This window comes from Cucumis melo, chromosome 5 (genome assembly GCF_025177605.1).
Source record: "Cucumis melo cultivar AY chromosome 5, USDA_Cmelo_AY_1.0, whole genome shotgun sequence".
NCBI lineage: Eukaryota > Viridiplantae > Streptophyta > Magnoliopsida > Cucurbitales > Cucurbitaceae > Cucumis > Cucumis melo.
In genome coordinates this window covers 4,953,904-4,978,668 of record NC_066861.1, presented here as the reverse complement: position 1 = coordinate 4,978,668, position 24,765 = coordinate 4,953,904, and the positions used below count along the sequence as shown (strand labels likewise).

The 24,765-nt window shown below is 31.0% G+C and overlaps 4 protein-coding genes across 4 annotated transcripts; 2 read left to right on the top strand and 2 right to left on the bottom strand.

The window, feature by feature from the left end:
* Positions 1 to 753: 753 nt before the first annotated feature.
* LOC127149508 (uncharacterized) lies at positions 754 to 1,518 on the top strand. The gene is made up of 3 exons (XM_051085268.1): positions 754 to 980; positions 1,099 to 1,184; positions 1,285 to 1,518. The coding sequence occupies exons 1-3, from the start codon at positions 780 to 782 to the stop codon at positions 1,325 to 1,327; spliced, it is 330 nt and encodes a 109-aa protein (XP_050941225.1). The 5' UTR covers positions 754 to 779; the 3' UTR covers positions 1,328 to 1,518.
* A 2,760-nt stretch (positions 1,519 to 4,278) lies between these two features.
* LOC103502857 (transcription factor bHLH92) lies at positions 4,279 to 5,679 on the bottom strand. The gene is made up of 3 exons (XM_008466971.3): positions 5,230 to 5,679; positions 4,825 to 5,118; positions 4,279 to 4,606 (listed from the first exon to the last, which is right to left on the bottom strand). The coding sequence occupies exons 1-3, from the start codon at positions 5,632 to 5,634 to the stop codon at positions 4,487 to 4,489; spliced, it is 819 nt and encodes a 272-aa protein (XP_008465193.2). The 5' UTR covers positions 5,635 to 5,679; the 3' UTR covers positions 4,279 to 4,486.
* Positions 5,680 to 10,872: 5,193 nt separating this feature from the next.
* Positions 10,873 to 11,601, top strand: LOC103502854 (DNA-directed RNA polymerase V subunit 7). The gene has a single exon (XM_008466969.3). It carries the CDS (start codon positions 10,873 to 10,875, stop codon positions 11,398 to 11,400), a length of 528 nt encoding a protein of 175 aa, XP_008465191.1. The 3' UTR covers positions 11,401 to 11,601.
* A 57-nt stretch (positions 11,602 to 11,658) lies between these two features.
* Positions 11,659 to 15,658, bottom strand: LOC103502855 (protein SIEVE ELEMENT OCCLUSION B-like). Its single transcript, XM_008466970.3, has 7 exons — positions 15,333 to 15,658; positions 14,911 to 15,012; positions 14,344 to 14,792; positions 14,130 to 14,227; positions 13,907 to 14,040; positions 12,788 to 13,264; positions 11,659 to 12,481 (listed from the first exon to the last, which is right to left on the bottom strand). The coding sequence occupies exons 1-7, from the start codon at positions 15,564 to 15,566 to the stop codon at positions 11,900 to 11,902; spliced, it is 2,076 nt and encodes a 691-aa protein (XP_008465192.2). The 5' UTR covers positions 15,567 to 15,658; the 3' UTR covers positions 11,659 to 11,899.
* Positions 15,659 to 24,765: the final 9,107 nt, after the last annotated feature.

Below are 24,765 nucleotides of genomic sequence, written 5' to 3'. Positions count from 1 at the left end.
GATTTTTGCATCATGTTAGAACCATTCAGCTGTGGGACCTAAAAAAGAAAAGAAATAAGTGTGTAGGATATGTAGGAACCATTCTTCTCTATTATGAATGTGTTGCTGTGTATGTGAGCTGAATGTGTTGCTATGTATGTGAGCTGAATGTGTTACTGTGTATATATGTCATCCATTCTTATCAGTCTTTCTTATGCTTCTTATGCACTATTTTCTTAGTCTTTCTTAGTATTATATTTGCTGGTACATGACCAATTGTTGTATACACTGCTGGGAGACTGTATGAAATATTGTGTAATACTCTAATGTTGCTAGCAGTATTGAATGAATTGTTGTGTATATAGAGAGAATGTGTTGCTGTGTATATAAAGAGAATGTGTTGCTGTGAATATGAGCTGATTGTGATGTGAATATGAGCTGATTGTGATGTGAATATGAGCTGAATGTGATGCTGTGAATAGGCTGTGTATTGAATGTATTGTTGTGTATATATGTTGTATATTGAATGTATTGTTGTGTATATATGCCGTGTATATAAGTATGAATAGTTTAGAGATCTTTAAAGATGGGGGGGGGGGGTTGTGGAAAAGGAAACATTTAAAGATGTTTTTGTTAGTTGTTAGTTTATGATGTGTTAATGTTTATTATGATTTTTTAAGAAACATTAGTAGTTGCCAATGTAAAAATAATTGACTACGTTTTTTTATTTACGCATTTATGTAATTTAGGAGCGTATCAATGAAATTGAAAATGAAGGGATAAACATTTTTTCAAAAGATATGGCAAACGATGCAATAAGTAAGGTTCTTGGTCCTGATCGGGGTCATATTAGAGCATTTGGATTTGGAGTCACTACATCGAACTTTTCTTTGTTGTCTAAAAAAGATGACCATTATGCCAAACTTGAAGAAAAGTGTGAGAAGATGGAGGTTGAAATGACTCAAATGAGATCTTTAATATCTCACCTTCTTAAATCACAAGTATGAAGTTTCATTGCATACTTTAACATAGGTTTATATTCTTTATTTCTAATTGTTTAACTTTATTTCTAATTGTTGAACTTATTGTATACATTATTTTTATATTTTCTAACTTTAGGGTAATGGAAGTGACCAACTTTCTAATGCTACAATGATCAAGTGGTTAACAATGTCGCTACTAACCCGATTGGAACTTCACCTCCGGTAAGGTCCTTTAATTTTTAATTTCTAATACTTTATTTCTAATTTTTATAACTTGCTCATTATGCTTAATATTGCATTTTATATTTCCTTTTTGGTGTAGAGTATTAATAACAACAATACTCTCCGCAAGTGCACATTGCTAGATTGGGGTGGTACAGGAGAGGTGGTTGCTGAAGGTCGATGGTCCTCAAATGATCCTAATGTTACTGTTCACCATGTTCCTCTCGGTCCTCATGCTGTTAGAGTTTGGGTGGACTTGCCAAAGAAGTCGGATGCATTTTTATGGAGACCTAACTCAGAGATGACATACATTGAGGATGCTGTTGGAAGCGCAGTAGCATGGCCTCTTGACAAAGTTATTTTAAGTATGTACATTCTTAACTATTAACGTGTAGCTCGCTTTTTCAACTAAAATCTTTGTGTATAAACTTAGTTAGTCATTTAGTTTTATTCATAATTTTTTTTGTAGGTTGATGAAAGAACAACTGTACAAAGTCCAAGAATGTCATGACCAAGAATTGTACAAAGCCCTAACCTTTTTGTAACTAATGGATAGTATAGGTTGATCATCGTGTTGGATTAGATGATATATTAGTGACTATCTTTTGTGTGAATACTTAACCATAGAAATAACATTTTGTGCAGGGCATTATAAATCTTTTGAGTTGTATTTTGTGCAGGGCAATATGTAAGGATATTTTTTGTTACTTGACTTTTTATGTATGAGTCATGAACTATAGGATTTGAAATATACTTTCTTCACATAAGTGGGATGATTTTATATTTTGATGTTGGGAATGAAATATTGATATTTAAAAATGTTTATTATAGATAAACTATGTGAAAATCGTACTTTATTAAAGCTTTTATCTAAAGGTATGATTAAACGTTTATAAACAATAAATACTTGCTATAAAAAGTTTTTCATAGCTCTAACCAAACGCTATCATAAATAATATGCATACAACAAATGCTATTAAAAAGATGTCTTTATAGTTGTTCTAAAATGCTATCAAAATGTACACTTTTCATAGCTTTCACAACACACTATAAAAACATTTTCATAGCTTCAAGAAAACGCTATCATAAATGATACAAATACAAAATCGCTATTACAAAGTTGTTTTCATAACCTACATAAAAAGCTATAAAAATGCACACTTTTTATAGCTTTGGAAAAATGCTATTAAAAATTCAGATTTTTAATAACGTGGGCTGACACGACTTTTTGTTAAATGCTATAAAATGTCTATGATAGCATTTTTTGTTGGTTATCGTAGACCTTTTTTCCTGTAGTGGATGTAGACTATTATAATTTGAGTTTTCACTATTCTTTTTTTGTCTACATAAAATACACATTTTTCTTCAATTAATTTTTTTAATTTGGTTATTTAGGATGTTCATTCAATAAATTTAGTATCAAAGTGGATCTTTCACTATACATGAAGTATAATTTTTTTTTTTACATAGAGCTAGTAGTTTTGCATTTCATTTTAACTATAGAAAACAACAACAAACATAATCAAATGGACCACACTACTTTTCAAATTACCATCCATAGGTTATGTTTTCTCTAAAATAAGCACGGTCTTAATTCATTTTTCTTATGTAATGAAAAATAAGATACATAAATATGGATGCATCTTGAAATTTATTTAAACATTGTTGTTTTTTTATCTTTTTTCACAAAAATTTACTATAAAAACTTACATTACATTTAACCATCTTTTTCTTTTTACCACATACAGTAACTATTTTTAACTTTTAAATTTTTTTAATGAGTATTAATGTAACTTCAAATATACTTTTTAAACAAAATGTATTAGTACTAGCTTTTATTAAAAACAACCAAATTCAAGATGATTTTCTATAATTTAGTTAGAAATCTAGATCTTTAATAATTAAAATTAAAATATTTGGATAAGATTGATAGGAACTTAAAGGTTGACGGGCAGATTTTAGGTTTAAATTAAAATGATTTCAGTAAAAACATTAAACTTAATTGAATAATTTAATAAAAAAAAAGACTACTTAATTAAACGTAATTCAATATCGAAATTTCCTGAATGATATTTTTCATATGCAGCAGTTGTTGAAGTTGAACTACAAGAAGAATACATCAAAGTAATAATTTTAATTTATTCCTTCTGTAAAAAACATTCTTATTATAGATTAATTTAATTGAAAAAGAAAAAAGAAAGAAGAAGAAAGAGCTGTGTTTAATGATGAATTATAGATTTTTAAAGTTTTCGATTAACAAATTTAAGACTGAAAAAAAAAAGATAAAAGGAAAAGGAAAGAATATAGAAAGAGGAAGGAATGAAGGGAGAGGGGAAGGAGAAAGGAAGATTACAAGGAGTAGAGAGGATTACAAGAAGGAGTATTGAAGGGTGAATGGTGTTTAAATAATCATAATCCCCATTGTCGGCCCAAACGAGGAGTGAACTATAATATTCCATTCCACTCAATCACTCCTAGGACTAAACAAAGCTCTTAGTGGTCAACATGTGTCATCTCATTAAACATTCAACACCTATATCATAGGTCAAGCAAACACAGTCTCTTAGTGGCTATGTAATGTCATATCCTACTTGTCAAATTGCCTATAAATTATGATATTTAGTGGAGTCTTAAGTACACTAAGATCGTAAAGAAATCCAAATAAGTAGGAGAAAGTGGAGAAATTTGAGATTTTGTTTTTTCAAATTATTTTCTTATTTTATAGAAATGATGAAATTAAAAGTGGTGAATTCAATTTTTTCTTTAACTAGATACAGTAATTTTCATAAATTTTCTTAAAATTTTTAGAGGTTTTAATGTTATTTTCCATAGAATTGGAATCTCATTATCGATATGAATGCCTTGTTAAATATGAGGATTTATTTTTCTCAAATTTAGTTTACTTTAATTATGGATATTGAATGCTTATAATAATTATTTATACATTATTTCCGAAAACGATTCTTTATATATTTTAAAACTATATTGTAAACGTGTTGTCATCAATAATAATTTTCATAAGTTGATTATCTCCCAGAGAAACGTGTTAATTTTTCTTCTAAACAAGAAATTAAGGTGTTAATTAAATGTAGTCTATTCAAATTAAAACCACATATATTATTTTTTTTAAAAAAAAATCATTCTTAATTCCACATGATTAGAAGTAGAAGTCAAATATACACAAACAACATTAATAGCAAAATAAAATAAAAATAATAAAATAAAACCTAATTTTGCACGTGCCCACGTGGCTATAATAGATTTCAATTCTGGACCCACCTCGTGGGCCCCTTTATTATTATTTAAAATTTAAAATAATTGTCTTTAATTTCTTTGGATCCTTCGCTGTATTGCCTTCGAAATTTCCTCTCTGCTTCGTTTAGCGTCACCTGTAATGCTCTTTCTACTTCGGCAGCTCCCATCTACAAATCTCAACCAAACCAACATTAAAAATATATTAAATAATGTATATTCGACCCGAATCTCTTGATGATGTCGGGTCGGTATCGAATAGTTATTAGGAGATGATATGCGCGCAGTAGATCGTCACGTTGTTCAAGTTACGATCGATACTCTTTGTTTGGTTAAGTTAATTTAAGGGATGGTGAATTTGAGAAGAAGGGTAAGTATTCATTCTTACATGGGTATCAATGGCTAATTGGGCTGAGAATTGAGAGTTGAAGAAAGTGGCATGAATGGCTTTGGAATTTACTCCAACAGTTTTGAGCACATTGAGAACAGTTAACATTGAGTTTATCCCACAAGAAGTGTTGGGCAATGCTACATTTATTATTCGTTTTTCCTTTTCTTTCTTCTTCATTGCTATTGCTATTTCCATTTCCAACTCTGAGTTTCTCCTCTTTAATGTCTTCTCTAAGCCTTTCATCTCTTGTATTGTTCTCGCCGCGCTTTGAACGATCGAATTCTTATCGTTCTATATATGGAAAAATATATAATAAGTTAAAATCATAATTTTATGACATGCATTTTTGAATTTTCTACACACATGCATGCACATGTGCATGGTTTTATAAATATATCATACCTTAGTATTTTTGGGGAGCATAGAGTGGAGTGCCAAATAACTTTGTTTTTGTTTCTCCCTCCTCATTCTCTCATTCAACATGTGTCGATGACATTTTTCTCTCTCTAAATCCCCTGCGGAAACAGGTAATTCTTTCTTTTCATGCCAATGCTTCGTCCAGTACTCAATCATCCTCTTGTTCACATTTCTAGAATCATAGCTTGTGGCAGCAGTAGTAGTAGTTGTGGCAATATTATTATTGTCTTGTCCCAATAATCCTGTAGGTGGTGCAGAGAGATATGGTAGGAAAGCACTTATCTGTGTCGCAGGAGGAGAAGAAGAAGGGGCAGAGAGGGGAACGGAAATGGGAGCGTCGAGCCAAAAGTGATCGTTATGCCAGAATTCAACAGGAAAAGTATCATCCATATCAGAGGAAAGGAGAAGAATCTTTAGAGGGGGGAGGAAATTAAATTGAGAATACTTGTGGGATTAGAATTAATGTGTGTATATATAATATATATGTTTTGGTTAACAAATGAGGTTATTTAAAAACGTGGTCAATGAGATTAATATGGTTATTTATTTAATTTGATTTAGGAATATTGGGTATATGTTTGATATGGTGGACTAAAATTTTATGTTTGGTCAAAATTTATGTGTGGCTCGTTTTGGAAGACTTGAGGAGGAGAAGGGGACTAAGTCGTCAAATGATAATAATCTTCACAGTTGACACTACGACTGTGGGATCCCACTCCTTCTAAATGCATTCAATTTTTTCTAACCTCACTTGACCACATTAAGTATATCCACTGCACATACAATAGAAAAAATGAGTTATTCAAAAGGAAAAAAAAAAAAAAAAGAGTTTATTCTTAAAATATGTTTTAATAGTTTCTATTTTGTTTTCAAGTGTGACAGTGGTATGTTATTGGCTAAAGTTTCAACAATTTTCTATTGAAAAAACAAATATTCTTAAAATATGTTTTAATACTTTTTATTTGGTGCTTTATTTATGTACCTTAATTAAAGTGTGCAATTTTACTTGTTTATCTAATTTAGATAAATAAGTATCAAATAATTAAGAGTTTTTAAAAAATATAATAAATTGTCAAAATGAGTGTCAAATAAGTGTCAAATAATTTTATTTGGTACAATATCGTGTAAATCTTGTACCCAAATCCAAACGATTGTGTACCAATATCCTAACATTTTTTTTTCAACAATTTTTTTCAAAATCTTTTATATTTGGTCTAGGATCTTGTGTTAATATTGTTTAGATTTGGCTATGTATAGCCAAATTATCTAACAATCTTGTACCAAAATCTTTTATATTTGGTACACGATCATGAATGGTACACGATCTTGAACCAAATAACACCTTAAAAAAATAATACAAAAACTTATGATTTATTGAAAACAAAGGTCATGATTTCAAAAAAATATAAATGAAAAATCGTAGAAGAATAGAAGAAAGAAGATGACAAGGACAAACCTCAAATATTTAAAAAAAACGACTTCGTAGACTTTTTGAATTTGTTATTTAGATTGTAAATATTGTCATGTTTCGTCGTATTTATGAAAATTAATAAATAAAATTTTAATATTTATTTAGTTGAGGTAAATAAGTGTCAAAATAGTTAACAAACAAAAAGAAATTGAAGAAATAAGGTATCGAAGGGAGGTGGAAAGATGAAAAATAGAGAAATAAGATGCTATTATGGTTTTTGTTCATACAATACTAAAAAAGTTTTCTGACTTTTTTTTTCAATGATATTTTTGAAACTTTTGAAAATTTAGAAATATTTTTTACTCAAAACATCTATCATTTTTATTCAAAATTCTAACGACAACTATATATTTTTAACTCCTTTTTTAAAATTTAAGGATACTTTTGAAACATTTGAAACTTCATAACATTTTTTTGACATAAAATATAAAGTTCAAGAGCTTTTTTTAAAATATAGTTTACTTTATATTAATTTATGTAAAAATATGTTCCGATTATAGATATGAAACATCATGATATGATAATACAATGAGATATATTTGAATCTACGATTCTTCATTTTTTTTAGAGGAATTGTTATAGATAGAAAAAAAAACCAAAATTGAATTTATCTACATCATATAGCAAAAAAAAAAAAAAAAAAAAAAACATAAATGAAAAATTAGGAATTTAATAAATTTTTCCATTTTCTAAATTTAAAATCTTATAAATTTCTGTTTTATTTCTCTCCAAAATTTATAAAAATGATAATGCATCTCAAAATGGTACCTCTCTTCTTACTCACATGAAAAATATATAAAAAATAAAAATATTTATTAAATTTGATGTTCCTTATAGCATGAAATAAAATAAGATTTTGTAGATACAATAATTTTAATAAAATGTGTATCTTCATAAAAGAAAAGATTTGTTTTCTTATAAACATATTATTTTAAAAAGTAATTATGATGAACAGTAATGGTAGAATAATAATTAAGTAAAATAGTAATATTTTGAAAAAAAAATTCAAATATAATAAGTGATAAATTTTTATTACTATAAACTTTTCTAGTTTATTGGTGATAGATGAATATTTGTAACATAGTCTATTCCTAATATGCTTCTAATCATTACTAGATTTGGACAACTTTTATTATATTTGTAATTTTTTAAAAATGTTATTGTATATTTAATTATTCTGAATCTAATGGCTATATTTATAATTATTTATTTTACAAAAATATGATTATATTTAAAAATGATATTAGTTGTGAAAATAAGTGTTAATGGAGGTGGCCATAACATAACCCATTAATCTCCATGTTCTAGGTCTTCAATAGCTAAGACTTCAACCAGCCGAGTAAAGTGTGTATGCATATAAATATAAAAATAATATAGATTTTGAAGAAATGAATGTTCACACTAACATCCATTCCCTACGCGGAGGTTCACACTCCCATTATTTTAAAATTTTCAAACACATAACTACAAGATCATAGAATTTATAAATAATTAGGGCAAACGTCCAAAACCACTCTATTTTCAATATTTAATTTTAAATATTGACATCCTAAATTCCTAGAATTATTAAATTCAACCTTACACCTTGTAATAACAATTATGGAAATTATTTGGCCTAATTAACTTAAAAATGTCATAGCCTATGCAATTATATAACTTCAAAGATTCAATTCGACCCAACATTGCAAATATAGTAATTATATTTAAAATAATTAAATTTATAATAATACTTTTTTTTTAAAAATACAAATATAGCAAAATCTGTTAAAATATATCAATAATAATAATATATAACTAATAGACCATGTAGCAAATGTTGATCTATCACTGATAAACTATAAGAGTCTATAAATCATAGAAGTCTATCATTAGTAGACTTCGTTATATTTATAATTATTAAAAAAATATTGCTACATCTTTAATAAATATTCTAAAAAGGGATAGTTGCAAATATAACAATTATATTCAAAATAATTAAGTATATAGCAACATTTTAAAAAAATTGCAAATATAGCAAAATCTGTCAAAATCTATCAATAATAGGAGTCTATCACCGATAGACTATGTAGTAAATGTTGGTCTATCACTAATAAACTATAAGAGTCTATCAACGATAAAAGCCTATCATTGATAGATTTTGTTATATTTGCAATTTTTTAAAAATATTACTATATACTTAATAATTATTCTAAAAATTGTTACCTATTATAATTATCCTTCTAAAAATTTGTATCCATTATAAGTTGGGCTGACGATATATATATTAGACTACCCAACATAGGCCACGTGCCCGTTGCCCAAATACACACAAACTTCACTATATTCAATACACGCAAAAAACGAAGGCCTGCTAATTCAGAACCAAAGAAGTCCAAAAACAAATTGGGCCGAATGGGCTTTATTAACTTTAAAAGAACAAGAAGCCCAATTGAGATGAGGCCCGTCGCGTTGTTAAAGAAAGTTGCGACATAGCGGGAGGCCGTGAAACTCGGTGACCGGAAAGGGTAGTTGCTGCTTCTTCCTCTTCTTCTGCTTCTTCAGGTCTGCTCAAAAACCCTAGTTTTTTTTTTTTTTTTTTTTTTTTTTTTTTTATTATTTTTTATCATTCCTTTGTTTATATTTGATTCGTGTTCGGTGGTTCTCAATATGACTATTCGTATGCTTGTATTTATTGAAACTATAACATTTTCTTGTCTTCTCTCTCGTTCGCTCTTACACACTGAAAAACCAATACTTCAGCGGCCAAATTAGTGCGGTTGTCTAAATTTTCAAAGATCGTTTCTTAGTCTGTCTTTGATGGTTTCCTACTTTATTATCCTACAATTTTATATGATTTAGACTTTCATACTTCTTGGTACGTTTATTTTGTTGCTCGAATTTACTGAATAACGTTGGTATTGATCACGCATTGGTAAAAGATAATGTTCTAATGGGAAATGGAAGTGGCTTTGTTTGACCTTTGTCTATAAAGTTCTTGACTACTTAGGCCATGCTTTGAAATGGTTAAAAATCACTCCCAAACATTTTTTTCAATCCTTCAAAATCAGTTTTGATTGCTTGAAAGTTTTGTTTAGAAGTGATTAAATTGATTTTGAATGATTAGAAGCATGCATGGAAGTGGTTTTGAAGCATAACAAAATTGATTTTAACTATTTCAAAATCATTCCCAAACATGTATTTAGTGAGGAGGGATCGGAACTTTTTGAGAACTTGGATTGCTGTGAATGGGATTTTCTTTTTGAGGTGCAAGGGACGTATTGGAGGATGAGGTTTTCTTTTCAGATAAACTGAAGGATTCTATCTATTGTCATATGTCGTTTTCTTTGGCTGTCACTTTTAATGTGGGTTTGGAGCTGTTGGGGGTTCTCCTGCTGTCGTCCCCTGCATGATTCTCCTTTTACCTTAGAACCACGCTTTCTTAAATATGATGGCAGAGATAATACAAAAATAGTGATCATAGGAGTAGAATGTGGGTTTTCCGTTCTAGAGTGGTCATAGTTTATGTTGAAGACGATGAAGAGAGTGAATCTGATACATTACTTGTCAAATCTATTAAATCTTGAAACGTGACTAAATCATATGGAAGTTTGTCTCTTACGGAAGGAAGTTAGTAAGTTCAGCTATTTGTATGCATGCAGAAGCAAAGTTGAGTTTGGGGAGATGAGTGTCAGTCACCGGCAGTCATTGTCATTGGCCTTTTGGTGTGATTTGTTCTAGATATTGTTGGATTTGGAAGTAAATAATAAAATGTCTATTTCTCTAAGTTTAGTATCCCATATTGAAACGATGAGGGGAGCTCACAATCTTTATGAGATATATGAGTGACTCTTCCTACTGCTATTTAATTTTGGGATGAACCCTGAGAAAGAGATCTAGTTTTTGAAGAGTTAGATATGCTAGCTGGTAATGGTGGCCAACCCTACTAGAAGAGGCTCTTTTCATTATTATTCTTATTCAAAGTTGAAAAAAAACATTGTAATTCTGTCACTGATATTTCGAATTACGATAAATTTAGTGCTGTATAATCTGATTTTAGATAAAATACTGATAACTAGGAATGATCGAAACTGTCTTTTACATATTTGGAATAAAAATATTAATTTTAAGTCTTGTTCTTCAAGATCTCTGATAGGTTGAACGTTGAAGGAAGTAGGAAAATGTTTCTCAAAGTGCAGTTACCGTGGAATGTCATAATTCCTGCTGAAAACTTAGATGCAAAGGGCTTGATGCTCCAGAGGTCTATTATAATCCGTCTACTAGATGAATTTGCCACCAAAAAGGCCACCAAGGATCTCGGCTATTTCCTTGCAGTTACTACTCTAGAAAATATAGGAGAAGGGAAAGTTCGTCAAACAGGTGATGTCTTGTTTCCAGTTACTTTTAGTGGTATCACCTTCAAACTTTATCGGGGAGAGATCTTGGAAGGGGTTGTTCACAAGGTTCTCAAGCATGGTGTTTTCTTGAGATGTGGCCCCGTCGAGAACATTTATCTCTCTTACCTAAAAATGCCAGACTACCGCTATGTGCCGGGTGAGAATCCCGTCTTCCTGAACGACAAGCTCTCAAAGATTGAGAAAGACGTGGTAGTGCGTTTTATTGTGATTGGAACAAAGTGGCTTGAGGCCGAAAGAGAGTTTCAAGCACTTGTAAGTTTGGAAGGTGATTATCTAGGGCCTGTTTCTTAGTGATTTTTTTGGCACTGCAATCATGTACTCTGTATATATAAACCCAAATCAAGTTTTCTCCGGGATGGAACAGTGTCTAGGTGACATTATCAATTGAAGCTAAATGCTTGTAGGAAGTTTCTTGGACAATGAACAGTAGGCCTGTAATGCAATTATGCTATCATGTTATTTTCATCCTTGTTAAGCTTTAAGGCTTGATTATTTCGACGGGTATTAAATCTTATGTATAATGCATACGGATATATAATATCTTGGGTATTTAATTTCCAAACATTCAACTCTTGTATATTTATTATACTCAGGCTCATCACGTAAATGACGAAACCAATTATAAGTATGAAATATAATAAGAGAACATCATTATAGTATAGCCACATGGCTTTAGGGACTCTACAGGTAGAAGAGACAGCCAAATGGTATTATTTAGCAATAGTAGAAGAAGAATAATACGATGATCTAAAGAACGAGGCCGGGCTGCATGGCAGAATAAGATGATGATCTAAAAAAGCACATCAGGGCCGCCATGGCAGCATGTGAATCTGATACCACTTCCCATGTAGCGACGACACATAGGACAAGTGAGGAAAAGAGGAATCCACCCACTAAATCCGATAAGATTTACATTCGTGCAGTGAAGACTCGTGGCAGTGAGTTCATCGAAGTGCTCTTTGAAAGAACCAGAGAAGCCTAATCGACGCATATTTTTCTTCCATAAATGAAACTCGTCCATTGCTTTTAATATCAAATCACCACCAGCAACGAAGACGACAGTGGGACCTTTGGTTATGATTGCCCATCCATCTTCAGTTTCGTAAGATATCAATCGTGAAATATCCTCGGTTGCAGTCGATCCCTGTAATTGATGTTTGAGAATGAAATAACTGCGTTGTGCCATCCAGAAACGAAACATAAGGGCTGGATCTTGTTCTCCTTTGTTCAATCCCACGGGTGCCAACTCAAATGTAATTCCTTCTTCTCTGGTCGTAGGATCTCTTTTCATGACTTCTGCTGATTCTTCAAATTTTTTAATCCATCTGAGATTGTGTCCTCCATAGAATATGACGTTCCTTTCCTGGTTAATCTGATTGGAAATAATATATGGTTATAAAAATTTGAAGCAGATGGAATTCCCACAACTCTCAAGTTTATTTGAAGAAAAAGAAGATTGTTTTTTTCAATAGTAATATGATTCCCCATGATATTCCTTTTTCCAGGTAATAAAGAAAAGACAATAAATTCTTTTGCATGGAAACCATATCTTTAGAACATAACATTATGTCATAAATTTTAAATATTTATCATGTATTTCTCAATTAAAAAAAGGTTGATTAACAAATAATTATGAAGAAAAAAAAAAAAATTAAGAAATGAGAAATGAGAAAGTTACCACAACCAGACTCCTCAACCTAGGTTGATCAGTAAACTTGACAACAGTTGAGTCAATCCAATTCTTTTTCAACAAAGCTTTTGCTCTATCATAAGTAAAAGGAAGAGCTTCTTTCTCCCATATTCTTGCCAAATGAATACCATTTGAAAATTCAACCTTCGATTGTGTGTTTAGAACAACCATCAATATATCTTCTCTAAGCTCCCATCTTTCCTCCAGAAATCTCATACCTGCAATTTTTGTATTAAATGGCACCACATACCATTTCATCACAGATTTCAAATATTCATACCCTTCCTCATCACCATCCATTGGAGGATCCGGTATCACCGGAATCCAAACCATCTCGAACTTATTTTCCTTCTTCACTTCATTGTAGATTGAATAAAGAATTTCTAGATCTTCCGTTGAAATATCCAAACGCTTCGAAACTATCAATATCAACTTCTTTTCCTTCAAAAAGTCTTCGATGTATTCCTACATTCAATACCAATCTAACTAATTAGAGTCCATTTGGAATACCTTCTAATTTAATTACTCCACCTCTTACATGTATAAAATATACTTTATATAACAGATTATCTTAGATGTTATATTAACTGAAAATATATTTTCTTTTTTCATTACATATTCTTAGAATACTTGAATTTGGAAAAGAAAAATATTTTCAATAAAGATGTGTTGTTACATCATATACATTTGCACTGTCTTATTCAAAAGTTCTGATTCCTACCAATTATAAATATATTTTTCATTCATACCATGTGTATACAAACATACACATACATAACAACATTTTATGCTCCAAAATTACTCAATAAATTACATTAAACACAAATATAACAAATACAACGAAATGCTATGGACTGCTAACAGATGCCTATAAACAGTGACCTTTTGATATATTTAAAAAATATGTCTACCAGTTTTACCCTTTAAAATAATTGTCATTTTTAAAAGAGTTGCTTAGACAAAAATTATTTTGGTTAATTATTTTTTTTCGATAAAAAAGTTAATCCAAACATGCTACTACGTGCTGGTTAGAAAAGACATTATCAAAAGCTTTATTTAATATTTGGAATGTATAAATGAAATTAAAAGTGTACGAAGAATAGAGACCTCCAATTGAGTAGAGCAGTTAATGAGAGGCCTGGCTTTGTGTTTGCCATCAATTAACTTGGAAAGGAACAATGTGATATCAGTCGGAAAATGATCAGTTTGATCCACCAACCATCTATAAAGTTCTACCTCCTCTGCATAAATTCAAATTCACAAGCCATTTTTATCTTCTCCTTTAATTTCTTATTAAGTAAATGACTAAAACATCAAAAATCAAATTGACCTATTTGTTCCCTGATGAGTTGCAGATGATTCTCAAGTGTCAAAAGAACTGATTCACTTTTTTCAGACAACTCATTCAAATATTTATGTGTTTGACCTCTGAAATTACATCAACAGCCATTAGTTAAGATTAAAACATAATTACCAAACGATACCTAAAACATCCCTAAAACTTTCTAGAACATGTAAAGAGGGAGAGAGGAGAACAAACTTACTGGACACCAGAAAGATAGCAATGGAGTTCAATGCTAGAAGCCACAAGAGTATGAATAATCCAATAAGAAACCAAAGGGATCTGACGAAGTGCTGCAGATAACTCAGGCACATCTTTTGTATCATATTTTGATAAATTCCTGAATTCATTTATGTATTTAATTGCCTTCATGCAATTATAGATCATACTATTTGGGTTGAAAAAAACCTGCCCATATTTCACACTATCCAACTCCTTTCTCAACAATGCCACTCGCTTTATGGTCGCCAATGATTTAGCCAGCGTATCCGAGTGCGAGTAATTGTCGAGGTGCCACAAAACTCCATAGGTTGTCGCAAACGCTGTAAATATCAACACTGCCTTGGCATCCCAAGAATATTTCGTCAATTTCTGTAGAATGTCGAGAGTTGTTTGGTGGGCTGTTTCTGCGCCTGGATCCTTACATATCATCTGATGAAAATTGTACATTTTACATAACGTATGTATATAATTAGTTTGAATTCATCCAATTCTAATGCTAATTGGGAAAAATGTATGCAAGGATTTTTTTTGGCTAATAATTAAATACCTCTGTTGAGATTTGATGAAGGGTGCAAATTGGAGGATCAATTTGGGTGGGATATTTCAAGGTCTCATCTGCCAATTCAAAATGCCCTTTGCTTCCCTTTGCCTGAAATTAGTGATCATATAAATTTAATATAATGTGAATCAATTAATCATGATTGAAATATAATTTTTGTATTTTACGTACTTTCATTTGTCTAAGTTTTATCAAACTTTATTAAATAATAATAATAAAAAGAAAAAAACACTGTATGAATATATTTTTGAACATTTGTAGAGCAATTTGCTAATGGAACACTATATCTTTTTTTTTTTTTGAAAAAGTTTATTGAAAATACATATACCAAAATAATATTTTAATCCATTACGAAATGTAAGATCGATAGAGAAGATTGAGAAGGGAGAAGGGGAGAGGTGAAATCTAACCCAATGAGAAGCAACAGCAATCTTATCTGAGGATTTGATGACACTTTCAATGAACAAAATGTAGCTATCAATGTCAATTTTCATCGTCTCAGCGTCGCTGTTTATGGTGAATATCCTATTCGTGATAAAATCGTCAGACAAATGCTTTAGACTCTTCTCTTCTTCCTTGTCAATTTCCTGCGGTAAAGCAAGCGCCAAAGCAGTGGCCGAGGTCTTGGGACGAAATATCGACATGTTTGCTTTGGCACTTGATTTCTACCAAAGAGCAAAACTTAGTACACAGATAGAGAGATTATTTTTGGTTTTATATTGATTTTATTGTATATATATTCATATTTGCTTTGATTTGCTTCTTATTTATATATATAGCCTTTCACATGGATGTAAAATGAAGAGATAAAGCAAAGAATTTCCAGAAGTTATTAATTTGCTTTTTCAAACAAAGAATGAATGTTAAGAGTGATACTAATTGTTGGAGCTTTGTAGTGAAGGTTTATTTACAAAGTTTCATTGAGTACTTAAAGAATATGCAACTTGGCTGCAGCTTTATATTGACTATTATATAGTATTTTTGACTTTAGTTAAGATACTTTGGGTGACAAGTTAACATAAAATTCTCTAAGTAAACATTACTCTAAAGCAAAAGTTTATGTTGTTTTGAAAATTTCTACATTTGCATCCACTTTGGTAAGATTTGAATGACAAGGGAGAGACCCATAATATAGCCTATAGGAAATTATAATATGTAATTGTGAAAAAAATAAAATATAATACATTTTGACCAAGAAGAGAAGAAATTTTTATGTTTATTAAAATATCCCAAAAAAATAAAATGTTTTGACCTACAATTTTAATACACTTAGTAAAAAATAATAATCAAGTGTATACTAAATATTTATAAAAAATTATAAATATAGAAAATTTTTTTAATGAAAGATCCTATCGGATGTTTACTAGTGATAATAAAATTTAATAACTAAACCTAAATTTTGCTCTATCTAAAAGTTCTTTTACATCTATCTCAAAAAATGTAGGTGTGGCTAAACATAGACCTAAGAAAAGCACATTTAAAAACAAAATCTCATCATCATGAGAACATTTGTTTAGTTCAATAATTGTGGGTGTTGGAGAATCCAAGGGACCTAGGTTCTATTGGTTATTCTTATTCACTTAACTAAATTGCATGTATATATAATTGAACAGAAATGAGTTAAATCATGATCTTTGCATACAAGTATATATATGAATTTTAATTTGTTTGAGTTGGAGAAAGACAAAATTTACATTTGGAAGCTTGAACTTTTACAAACAAAATTAATATTAAGAATATTAAGCTCTTTTAATAATTATTATTTTAAACAATTTTAGGCTTTTATATATTGAGCGGAAGTAATTGAATATATGTACCAAAAAGATCTCTTCAAACTTGAGGATGAAAGTTAGTTTATAATTAGGCAGAGACATGATGATATAGTAGACAAAATTAATTGTACTATTTCATTTTTATTCATGAAGTGTGAAAAAGCATTAAGACTACGAAGATCTAATTTGAAGAAAGACAAAAAGTTAATTAAAGCCATGCAGCGCAGCATATATATCCATTAAGTTTCCACAGAATATAATCTATTGGTGAGGACAAACTGTTATATATTATTATGACAATTAATTTAATACGTATATCTTTTAATATATATTCTTTAAAGTCAATTCCAAGGAAACTAATTAAGCTTCCATGCATAAGATCAAGGCTAGCCTTGATTTTCGAGATTAAATATTCAAAACTCTTTTTTTATGGTATTTTTATTCTTAAGTATTTACATATGTATCTGTGAAGTTAATAGGTATAGGATGGTACTTTTATTTATGTTCATGGAAGGAAAATTGATGTACACAATAAAACAGCTGAAAATATTTATAAAATATAACAGAATTTTAAATTATATCATTTTTGTCAATGATAATAGACATTGAAAGAAACTGATGAAACTTCTATAAGTTTCTTTTATCAGTTTCTATTATTGTCATCGATAGATTCATTGATAGAAGTCTATTAACGTCTACCAGTGTTTTGATTTATAAGAGTTGGTAAAAATTAAAAGATATATAACTTAAAATTAAGTAAGTAAATGTTTGAGTTAATTTAGTATAAGTTTCACATGAATTAAGTGTAGGATTTTAATTGTTTTGTGAGTTATGTTCATGACAATCCTATAAATAGGATGAGTCTTCCACATAAGTCTTTTTTATTTTTTCTCTAAAAAATTCTATTTGGTAATTATTTATTTTTTCCCTATCACACGCTTCCAATAAAGTGGTATTAAAGTTTGAGTTTGGAGTTTAAAAAAAATTGTTTTTGCAAATGGCAAACAACAATTTAGTTCCCTTCCTAAGTGCCTCGACTTACGAAAGAAAATGATAGCAGTTGGTGTTTTGAATGAAAGCTCTACTTGGTTCACAAGATGTGTGGGAAATTATTAATAATAATGGTTATGAAGAAGCTGAAAGTGATGTGGCTTTGAGTCAAGCTTAATGAGAAGCTTTGCAAAATACAAGGAAGACTAAAAGGTTCTCACCATCATGTTGAGTTTTATGTCCTAAAACTCGTAGATAGTAAATATAATCCATTGACCGTATTAGTAAAGTGTTATTATTATAACTTTAATTAGTGTTATTGATTGTATTATTAGTTTTGTTTTAATAACCTAAATCCAAAAAACTAACATACTAAGCTGTTTGATGAGTCTTGACACACATTAGAACTATAGTTTATGAGAGAAATTTATATTTGAATATGATTCAAATTTGGATTAAATTAAATATAAAATATTTAATTTAGAAATTAATTAATTGGAGAATAATTAATAGTTTAGTATAATTTGATTTAATTAAATTAATTAAATTAAATCTGTAGGTTATGTAAGAGATATTCATTTAAATATGATTTCAATGAACTATGATTTAATTAATTATTTTAATATAATTATTATTAATTTAATTTATTAAATTAATAGGGAACGTGGGTGGTTTTTCCACGTTCCCATATTCTCTCTAACTTTCAGTATGACAAAGTTTTACATAAGAGTTCTATGACTTTGCATACAGAGAATTCTCTCAAAGAAAAATCATCTCTCAAAATTTCCCTTCCAATTTTAGTTTCCACAAACCAAAAATTTTATTCTAAAAAAATAAGAAGGTTTTCAAGTGGTGGTGCACCAATTTAGCGTTTGCCAGATTCAGAGTCATCAACATGAGTAAGTTTTCTTCAATGTAAATCTCTAGTTTTATTAGAAGTATGCTTAGCCTTTAAGTCATAGAAATTTGTTTATGTTTTATTTGCCAATATTTTGGTATTTTTTGAATCTCAATTAAATTTAGTTAAGGTCTCTATTAAATATTCCACTGCATAGGGCTCTCAATCCTTCAGATATCATTCATCAAGCCATTAATGATTCAAATTTTGAGAAGATTTATGGAGCAACTACTACATATACAAATTTTTGAGAATATGTATAAAGGAGTAGATTGAGCCAAGAAATTAAAGTTTGCCTAAAAAAATTGAGAGGTGATTATGAATCACTGCATATAAAGGAGTCTAAATTGGTTTCCAATTATACTTCAAAATTACTAGGAGTAGTAAATGAAATGAAAAGATATGGTGAGACAATAAGTGATGAGCAAGTAGTAGAATACATACTTCGCTCCTTGGATGAAAAGTTCTATTTCATCATATAGTAGTTTTGAAGAATCAAAGGATTTGAGTATAATGTTCATCGATCAACTTAATTAATATAGATTTTTTATAAGTCCATGAAGAGAAGCTTCTCAAGAAAAACTAGCAGACAATTGAACAACACTTTCAGTTAAAGTTGTAATTGAAAGATCATAAGATAGCCTAGAAAAAGAAAATTGAGGTCGAAGGGGTGGTGGCAATTGTGGACGGGTGATTTCAAAGGTTGAGTTGGAGAAAATACGATCAAAGAAAATTTGATGAGGGTAATTCATAAAATTCATCAAGAGGGTCGTGGAAGCTGGCAAATTTTTATGAGGTCAAATGGAGAAAGATCAAATAATGACATAAGGTATGACAAAAGACAAATTGAATGTTCCAATTTTCATAGGTTTGGTCATAGTTCCTAGGAATGCAGAAATAAAATTGAAGAAAATGCAAATTATATTGAGAAAGACGAATAAAGCGATCAGTCATCATTGCTTCCTAGCATGCAAAGGTGAGGAAACATGTGAAAAAATCCATGGTATCTCGATAGCGGTTCAAGCAATCACATGTGTAGAAGTAAATCGATATTTGTGGAACTCTTGATAAATCTATTGGTGGCAATATCGTATTTAGTGATGGCATAAAAATTTTAGGAAAATGTAAAATTTTGATCAATTTGAAGAATGGGAAGTATGTGTTTATCTCTAATGTTTATTACGTCCATGAAGGGTTATATCTAATGAAAAACAATATTTTGAGTTTGGGACAACTCTTAGAAAAAGGCTTTAATATTTGGATGAAGAATTATAGTCTTTTGATAAGAGAAAATCATGACAATATGATTGCTAAACTGCAAATGACAAAAAGTAGAACATTTTTATTAGACATTCAAATTGATGTTGCTAAATGTTTAAAGTCATGTTTGAAAGATCCAAATTGGATTTAGCACTTGAGATTTGTGCATTTGAACTTTGATGGCTTGAGACTATTAGCGAGGAAGAACATGGTGAAAGAGTGACAGATGAGTTTCGTCGTCCAAACCTGTGCCAAATAATTAACTGAATTCACACACCAAGCATTGGCTTTAGTGGCAAGTTTAGGTTGAACTCATTAAGCACACTGATTCTCAAACAAACTAATTTTCAACCAAGTAATCGAAGGGGGGTTTTGAGTAGAAATCGTTTTTAAGAAGTAGAGAAAGAAAGTAAAAAATGAAGAAAATTCCATATCGAAAGAATCTAGCTTATGTTATAATGATTTCTCCCTTATCCAAAGAATTTATTCATCGAAATATCCAATTTAATTGAAAAGCCAATAAAATTGTCTCAAGATTCTAATTGTTCTAACTTAATACGATTAAGCATGCAATATTGAATTTCTAAATAACATTAAGTTCTAAAGATCCTTAGGTGGAATGCCTAATTTCCATGCATCTAATTGACATTCAATAGGTTCAATCCTAGGTTCGTTAAAACAATGCACATCAAATTAAAAATACAAGCTAACCTAATCTATTAATTCTAAATAAATCTTATCTAATTGTCACGAGTCAATGACTCAATTCAAAGCGAGAGTCATATATTTTCCATATATTTCCCATCCAACAAAATATCATTCGAGAACAGAATTGAACCAAAGATTTCATAAAACTAAATTAAAGTTCTTTTGAATTCATAAGGATAAAGGGAGAATTTAAGAAACCCAAGCTAGAAAACGATACCTTAGCCTCTAATCCACATGTCAAATGATGAGGAAATGTTCGAGATAAAAAAATGAACTAAAAGTGCTCAGAAAATAGGGAGAAAATAAATTAGAAGAGGCTAGAATCAAACTAGGTTCAATGTTGGCGGGTGAACTTCGTTTATATAAAATTGATGCGGCATCACGACGTCCAAAGAGAGCGTTGCAGCGCTTGGCACTTCACGAGCAGGATAGTACGCTTCACAAGTTTAGAGCATCGCTGTGCTTGGCCAATTACGCCACAAGGCATCATTCTGCCTTTTCGACATTACGGCTAGCGCTGCGGCCCTGAGGCTCCAACATGCCAACTTCAGTTTCTTGTTTGTATTACCTAAGGTGACATCGTACGACTCCAAATTGTCCAAATGAGCTTTAAATTAACATACTCAACACATTCTACCTTTGAATTACTAAACACCTTGTAACGACCCAACTTTTTATACAAAGTTGAGGTCATTACTATTAAAAGAAAATAAAAATCTTCCTAACAAAAATGGAAAATAACACTAATTTTAATTGAAAACCTCAAATATGCCTTTAAAATCATAAATAAATAAATAATATAAAAATAAATTTAAAATAAACTCCTAACTCGGACCATATCTACTTTTGAAGAAACAAATAGTCAAAGAATACCAAAAAATACTGAAATCATAACTACAAAGTAAAAGCGGTAGCAAAAAGTTTTCCTGTGACACATCATGGTCACTTCTTGTCATTCGCCAGCGTTTCTCTGCCCTTACCTCTACTTCTGTCTGAAAGATTAAACATAGAAAGAGTAAGTCTAAACATATACTCAGTAAGAGACCTAGTACTGGTCCCGCTAGGTGTCTATTAACTTTCCATTAGAGTCCTGTAAAGAAGTAAACTGGCTTGTTCCAGAACACACAAAATCTTATGTTCCTGTAGAAACATCTCTGGGCTTTATTGAACCCAAAGGAACACCTAAGACAAAACTGGTCTTTGGTGAACTCGAAAGAACACCTAGGACAAACTGGTCTTCAGTGAACCCGAAGGAATACTTAAGACAATTAGACTGTAAGTGATCCTGTCGGACCACTCATAAACATAACATCTCATGAGACTGGTCATCCCATCGGACCACACAGTCATAAAAAGGTGGTGATCCCTAGGGACACCCATGTGGGTACAACTCTAATAGACAAAGTTAACAGAACAACCTATCTATAGCATGTAGCACATCATAACATCATAAACATGACATGAGTATTAATCATAACGTTCTAAATCATGAGATTATTATTTTATGCATTAACATTAAGATCATCAGTCATCATCATCAACATAACTCAGTCATAACTATCAGTCATCATCAACATAACTCATTCATAACTATTAGTCATCATCGTCAATATAACTCATTCATAACTATCAATCATCATCATATGTTATCAATACATTATGCATTTTAGGTACATTAATGCATGATAGGAAAATCGCATGCAAACTCTTAACTTCATTACGAGGGTCTAGTAGGAGAATCTATTACCTGGAGATTAGCTTAACCAAATTATTTCTAACAGCAACAGTCAAGCTTTCTAAGAATAGATCCTAAACAGTAAGAGGAAAATAACTAAGTTCAATAACTTAACAGTTGTTTACAGATCCAAAAATCCATTTAATTCAACCTACCCAAAGTTGAGGTTGAATTCCAATTCAACTTTAATTGGGGAAAAATCAAAGCTCTCAGTTCCAACAATAAATTCTAACCAAGCCTTCATAAAATTATAGTTCAACTTAAATAAAATTAAATGATTTAGGGTCTAAAATTAATATATCATGAATATTATCCAAAAACCATTAGAACTTACCCAAAACTTATCAAAATAGGTGAAAAAATGACAAACAATTAGGTGGGTGGCTTGGTTAAAGGGAAAATAGCTTGGGTGGCTAGAGAAACAGCTTGGCAGCTCGCGAGAGGGGGGGGGGGGGGGGGGCAGTGGCGGCTCGCGTGCGGCTTGAGAGACAGAAGGCTGAACAATTTGAGTAGACGGCTTGCATGGCTTGGAGTTTGCTTGTGCGGCTCGGCTGATTGTGCTCACGACTAGGCTCACGAAGAAGGGTGGCTCGACTCACACTTGCCGCTTAAAAGGGAAACTCGGCTCATGTGACGACAACACTTCGAACGGTGACCGAACGAATGAGACGCACCAATCGATGATGGATGAAGGCTCGTCTACGGTGAATTGTACGACGGAACGATGGAAGAGATGCGTCGGAGACAGTTCGGCTTGAAGAAACTCGTCTTAGATGGGAATGGATGGCTTGCGTGACACTCGAACGGAGAGAGACGAAGAAAAACGATAGGCTTCGTGGTGGCAGTCGACCGGAGAAAGGGGCAACGAAGATGAAGCGACGACTAGGGTTTCTAGGGTTTCTTGAGGATGAAGAAGAAAATGAATAGTAATGCACGCTCTTCGATGCCTATTTAAAGAAAATAATAATAATATAATAATTATTATTTTTCTTTCATTTTTCCTTAATCTTTTTCCAAAACAAAACTCATACCTTCTCTCTCTTCATTTAATACCAATTAAAACTTCTTTTTATATTCTTTTTCTTTAAAAATAATATCAAATAATTCTCTCTCCTCAATCACATCTACTTTTATCTTCCCAAAATAATATATTTCCTTTAAATAATTATATTATCTTCATAATATAATTATCGTTAATCTTCATAACTTAATTAACTATATAATCATATATAATTACATACCATCTCATCAATTTAAAATCAACCAATAACATTTAACTTAAATAAAATCTTTCAACACCAAAAGTTCCAAATTTTAGATAATTAATTAAATATTTTTCCAAAAATATCTAATTAATTCTAATTTCTACAAAATCAAACAATTCCCAACAATATCTCAAATTATCTCCAATTAACACCTCAATAAATCCAACATAACTAAAATTATTCTAAGATAAATAAAATTTAAATTTACTTTATATTTTAGGGCGTTACAATCTTCCATCATTTGAGAAACTTTCGTCCTCGAAAGTTCTAATTCTTAAACAACTTTGGATACAGGGCTCTCATGTCATCCTCTCTTTCTCATGTGGCCTCATCAACTTTGTGGTTTCGCCAAAGAACTTTAACTAGTGCAATTCTTCTATTACGGAGCATATTGACCTCTCTTGCCAAATTCTCAATGGGTTGCTCCTCATAACTCAAGTTCTCATTAATTTGCGATGGTTCAAAGTCAACTACATGCGTCGGGTTTGCTACATACTTCCTCAACATAGAGACATGACATCATGAACTACAGAGAATGATGAAGGCAACGCCAAAGGATAAGCTACAGGGCCAATTCGCTTAAGTATCTTAAATGACCCTACAAAACGTGGACTTAGCTTTCCCTTCTTCTTTAATCTCAAAACACCCTTCATATGAGCTACCTTTTGAAAAACCATGTCTCCCACATCAAACTCGAGATTCTTACACTGTTCCTTAGCGTAATTCTTCTGTTTGCTTTACGCTGTCAACATACGAGCTTTAATCTTTTGTATGGCTACATTGGTGGTTTGAACTAGCTTATGGCCTAACATTCTTTGCTCACCAACCTCACTCCAACAAACAGGAGATCTACAACACCTACCATACAGAGTTTCAAATGGTGTCATGCCAATGGTAGCCTAATAGCTGTTATTATAGGCGAACTCCATCAAATGCAAATGAGAGTCCCAACTCCCTGAAAACTCCAACACGTAAACTCGTAACATGTCCTCCAAGATTTGGTTCAAACACTCTATTTGTCCATCGGTCTGAGGGTGAAATGCTATGCTAAAATCTAATCTCGTGTCCAAGGTAATTTGAAGTCCTTTCCAAAACTTTGAAGTGAAACAATCATCTTTGTAAAAAACAATTGATACAGGCACTCTATGCAGTCTCACTATCTCAGTCGTATATAACTGTCCCCACTTACTAACAGTATATGAGGATTTTTCTGGA